At 39.1% G+C, this 5,634-nt stretch overlaps 1 protein-coding gene across 1 annotated transcript; it reads right to left on the bottom strand.

Moving 5' to 3' along the window:
* Window positions 1-545: 545 nt before the first annotated feature.
* LOC142530308 (protein SUPPRESSOR OF MAX2 1A-like) lies at window positions 546-4,914 on the bottom strand. The gene is made up of 3 exons (XM_075636084.1): window positions 3,191-4,914; window positions 2,520-2,814; window positions 546-2,435 (listed from the first exon to the last, which is right to left on the bottom strand). The coding sequence occupies exons 1-3, from the start codon at window positions 4,456-4,458 to the stop codon at window positions 828-830; spliced, it is 3,171 nt and encodes a 1,056-aa protein (XP_075492199.1). The 5' UTR covers window positions 4,459-4,914; the 3' UTR covers window positions 546-827.
* Window positions 4,915-5,634: the final 720 nt, after the last annotated feature.

Here is a 5,634-nt window from a genome sequence, read left to right on the forward strand (position 1 = left end):
GCGATAAAACATAAAATCTTTTAAGGATTAAGAATTAATAATTTATAAAAAAAAATTGACAATAATGTATCCTATTACATTCATAACAGACAAAATTATATAACGTATGATTTTGTCAATCTTGTATATGCAAAAAATGTCGCACGAGACAAGATCATGATATATGTCATTTTTTTACACGTCATGATCTTGTTCAATTGCTCGAGTAAGATCATGACATGTGTCAAAAAAAATCATATATGTCATAATCCTGATCATTATAGACAAATCCAACACAAATAACGTCGGACAAAGTGTAATGTAAAATTGATGATGAGTTATGTCTCAATTCATAAGTTTTTATAACTTTTTAAAATATTTCAAACAAAATCACACGTGGTTTTTGAAAGGAAAAAAAAAAACTTTAATTACCATTACTTATTTCTTGGTTTGGTTGTGTCTCTCTTTATACGGTAGAATACAGTAAATGCCCTACATTTTTTAATTCAACTTGAAGAAATCATACTTTCCAAATTTTTTTTTTATGACGTAAATATTGGATTCAATACACAATAATTCGACGAGGAGAGTAGCTAACAATTTATTACAAGATCAAAAAAGAAAAATTAGGGAAAAATAATAAATAAATGATAAAAGAAGGAACAACTCAAGGGTCGTTGGACTTTCAAATTTTCACTCTCAAAAGGTCGTTTTTTTCCCATATCTTTACTCTTTAGTTGTAACATTTCTTCCTATAATCCTACCCAATAGTTTCCATATTTACAACTGTGTCTAAAAGAAATCATAAATATGATTTGTACCGCAAAAAAGTTTCAACTTCATATTGCTTATACTATGATGCTACTAGGCAGCCAATCTCCATTAGTCTTGCTCTTGCCATGGTCAATCGAATGTGACTCGATCACCAGACGAGCAACCAAGCTACTCCTGTCGCCGAATGGGAGACGTGCCTTCAGTTGATCGAAGCTCGGTGCCAAAACATTTTCAATCCATTTTTCGAGACTGGTCCGGTCATGCCATAGCCCACCTAAGATCTTTTCCACAACATCATCTTCGACTTCTAAAGACAATTTGTCATCAACAGTCATGGCAAATTTAATGGACATTGTTTTCTTGATCTCCTGAGTGACAAAAGCCGAGTCAACTGGCTTGAATAATATGGTATCATCAACATTATTGACGAGTTCCTGAGGCACCGATGAAATAGAGAATGGCCAGTTCGCGAGGCCAAGATCGTCCTCCTGGTGCATCGTGAGATCGCTCGAATTGTTAGATCCATCTGTTCTATAATTATCATGATCAGTGGATGCCGCAAGATTTAGGTCGAGAGAGAGGCCAGATCCCATTTCTTTCCTCGATTTCACCGATCCATGTTCTTCGTGCAACCAATTTGCTCGTCTTTTCGAACTTTTATCTCTTAAAACCAGTCCCAACTGCCAGTTTCCACTTGCTGTGGAGGCTAGCTTCTTTTCATCTACAAAATGTCCATTTCTCAACAATTCGGGATCAGGTGTCGACCAATCTCCTGTAAGAACAAATATGGCATTTCCAAGACCGACTTCACGACCATGAGAATCGATGAGCCTGCCTCTCTCGATCGCACGTCTTATGCTCCCACGAACCAACATATCTGCTTCATCGATATCCTCCAGCAAAATCACCGAAACAGGATTCCTTCTAATGGCCTCTGTAATGCGATCCATCGCTGTTCTCCCACGGAAGTTCACATCCAAATCTCCATCGTTCCTTCTCGTGCCTAGACATATTGTTATTGGATTGGCACCACATATCTGGTCAGCCAAAACAGAAGCCATCTTATTCTTACCAACTCGGTCCGGTCCTGTGAATAATAACCAAATATCGCCCCTCGATCCACCACTCCGACGCTTTCCATTGCCTAATCTGCAACGTGAAATTGCTGAAGCAATAGACGAGGCTGCTTCTGCTTGCCACCATGCTCTCTCCATTAGGCCCTTTAGGAGTTTTTTGTATGTATCAGCGTCCAATTTATCGGCAAACTTATCGAACAACTTAGTATGCGGTTCAGAAGAGATGCAACTGATAAAATCTTTTGCCTCATTTTCAGGAGCTTCTTCGAGTACACTATCAGTCTTTTTTCTTCCAAGAACAAGCTCTGTCTGCACTGGACTTCCTGGACGGCTATTCTCGCGTTCTGCAAGTTGTTGGATCGCTACCGGAGTTGTGTTGAGCTGAAAAGTTTCCCCTATGGGTTTCATAGTCTGCAATTTCGGCTGGAATGACGGACGTGAGAGCAAGTTCGGATTCAAGAAACTCGTCATTGAGAGAGTAGGCATAGCAAGTTTTTCTAAACGTTTATTCTGATGAAAGTTCGGATGAAGATTCAAGCAAGCATCCTTCCATTTCTTCTGAAGTTCTTGAGTCTTATGATTTGAAAGCGACCCTTGTCCCTTCCCCTGTAAAGCCAAAAAGTAACATAAGCACCCTTTGATTAAATTCATCTCTTTCCCCAACTTCTAAAATTCAAAACGGAAACATACCAGTGACTGATCAGTTGTTTTAGCATCACTACTATCAAGTTCAACGTTTCGCATCCATTGTGGTAAAGATGTCTTTGTGGCGTCTTGCTTAGCTTCGGAAAATGATTTCTCGATTGCAGCAAGTTTAGCCAGCTCTTTCTCGTAATTTTCTGAACATTGAGAACAAAAGGCAGTTTGTGGAGTAGTATCTAAGTTCTCAGGTACACGCCTTGTTAAAGCAGGCAATGGAGTTGGAGTTGCCTTCAGAGGATTCAAAGACTCAATCGGATTGCATGAAATCCTCTCGGTTCCAAGTCTATAACACGTATAAAAATAAGATCATCTTAAAAAGCAACACAATTTAAAATGTCTCACGAAACTAGCAAAGTGAATAATTCGATAATGATTCTCATCCTTTCAAATTCAAATATATTAATGCATAAAAGTTTTTAAGAACCCCAATTTAGTTACCAAGAATTCTCTCTTTTAGCGCATCAAGAAGATTACAGTCACATGAACTACAATCAACAACAATTCATACCCAAGATTCAACCCTATCAAACCGTCATATCAATACACAAAAACCAAAAATTCAATCCTTATTCATAATAAGTAAATCAATCATCAAAGCATAAAGTTTATCTAACTGCGTCCCAGAACCATAATCCAATCAATTTAAAGGGAAAATATACCTGGGAAACATTCCAGGAAGAGGCGATTTCGAAGCAACCGGCACTGCTTGCAGATCCAAATCATTTTCCATGGTTGAATGATAAACTTGACACCTCAAGTAAGTCTCACATGTTGCAGTTCCAATCAACCAAAGCCTATTATCCTTACTTCCACCTTCAAATCGGGTCAATAAGTTCGCCATTTCGGCTATGGCAGCCCTTCCAATTTCAGATATCATTTGCTGTTGCTGTGTCAAACCAGAACTCGCAGGCTGCTCCACAAGCCATTTCAAATTACCCAAGTCAAGAATCACCCCTCCAGCCCCAATCTTGCTATCAATCACGCCTCCTAATTCTTTGATCTTCACTGGTATCTGATTCTTATCAGATACAAAATCTTTGTCCATAGAGATTATCTGAGCATTTTTCAGAATCTCATCATTTCCCAGTTCTTGATTTTCTATCTTTCTCAATAATTCCTTCACGACGGATTCAAGTTCGGTATCGCCCACCAATACCGGGTTCTTTTTCTTGGTTCTTGCCATTATTTCCAAAACCCTTTTCACTTCTTCACCCTTCTGAGTGGATGCCTGCGCTGCATCGCCCTGCTGCAGCCGTGGGTTCAAGTACAAGTTCCGATTCGGCACATGGGAAATATGTGCCATCGGAGATGATAATAGACCTGGATTAGAAGAGATTCTCGGTACAATTCCTGCAAAGTTAGCTCCAAAATTTACATTACTAGCATTAATTTGATGCTGATGGTTCGATTGCGTGGTGGAGCTATTAATCGATTGTTCTATGGTGGATTTTACAGCTGGGCTTGAAAAGCTTGCCTCCCTCATCACACGGCTGACACTGGGATCATCGAGTATGGATATAATCAGCTGCTCCAGCTCCACTTTCACGGCGAGAAGCGGCTGCTGCTGCTGCTCGGGGCAGCCGCGCCGTTGATTGGCTTGAGCCCTCTTGAGCGCCGCCATGAGGGCGTTCGATATCGGCGGTTCCGTCGATTGAGCTGACACGTTTTGGGCGGTGGGGAGTCGTTCGAGAGCCACGCTGAAGCAGAGCTCCAACGCGCGGCACTGAAGAGGGTGGCTTGAATTGGGGTGAGAACGGATGCATGCCTGCCGCAAGAAACCCGTCGGGGAAGCCAACAGGGTGGCCGCCACGTGCAGCGGCGTCGTCTGACCGTGGTTCCGGCGGCCGGCTTCCGCTATCGAAAGGTTGAGAACGTTTGCTGCATCTGATGTAAGGGTCTGTTGAATTGTGCTTAAAGCAGCTCTCATATTATTCTCCCTAATCAGAATCAACGATTGAAGATGAATCTAAACACAGATCTTCCCAACCAGGAATCTTGAAAATCCAAACTTGAACCGACTTTCAACCGACAAGAGACAAACCCCGCAAAATCCAAAGGCAAGAAACAAACTTTACAGAAACTGAAAATGGAAACCCAAAGAATGAATCTTGGTCTACAGGACGATGAATTGGTTGGCTTTTGGTTTATTTCAAGAATCTCGCAAACCTTTTTGTAATTAAAATATATAGCAAACACAGACACACATATATTTTGTACAATTTGGTTCTCTCTGAGTTTAATGTGTTTCGCTTTTAAATGTGTGAGACCAAAAAGCTGTGTAAGAAATTCAACGCGAAAAGGAAAGACGAGACTCCTTCACACAGCCATTTCCCCCTCTCTCATTTCTCTCTCTGAAACGAGACAGATGATAACATGAGATCATTACTTTTTTTATGAAATTATAAATTACACCACCGTCGTCTCCTTGTAATTCAATGCACCAGTAGAAAAAATAAATCCACGTTAAATATACCAATTTAAAAAGAAAAGTGGGTGACATCATTTTATTTAATATTTCTCCTCTTTTTTCTTTTTTTTTTCCCTGGAGAAAGATAAGAATGCAATTGCAATATTTTATTCTATTTTTGCGGATGTAATGTTTCATTTCTCAAAAAAAAAAAAAAAAACAATTATCGTAAAAGGTAATACGATCAAACTCGATTTCAGAGTAACCTAATAGAAATGAGACGATTTTATAAAAGTTTTTGTGTAACCACAACGATTGAAATGAAGATTCAAGGAATCATTTTTTTACCTCACAAACTGATTTTGGTCGAAAATAAATAGTTTTTATTAAAATAATATCGACTCAAACTAGCATATTTATAGAAGGTATATAATTTTTGAGTAGGTCTCTTGTGAGATTGTCTCGTGAATCTTTATCTGTGAGACGAGTCAACCCTACCGATATTCACAATAAAAAGTAATACTCTTAACATAAAAAGTAATATTTTTCCATGGATGACCCAAATAAGAGATCCGTCTCACAAAATACGACATGTGAGACCGTCTCACACAAGTTTTTGCCATAATTTTTTTGAACAAAAATGTAATAATAAATGTGACTCGTAATATTTGAAGTAGAAGGTTGAATAGAAAGCAT

The sequence above is a fragment of the Primulina tabacum genome, chromosome 2 (genome assembly GCF_025594145.1).
Source record: "Primulina tabacum isolate GXHZ01 chromosome 2, ASM2559414v2, whole genome shotgun sequence".
NCBI lineage: Eukaryota > Viridiplantae > Streptophyta > Magnoliopsida > Lamiales > Gesneriaceae > Primulina > Primulina tabacum.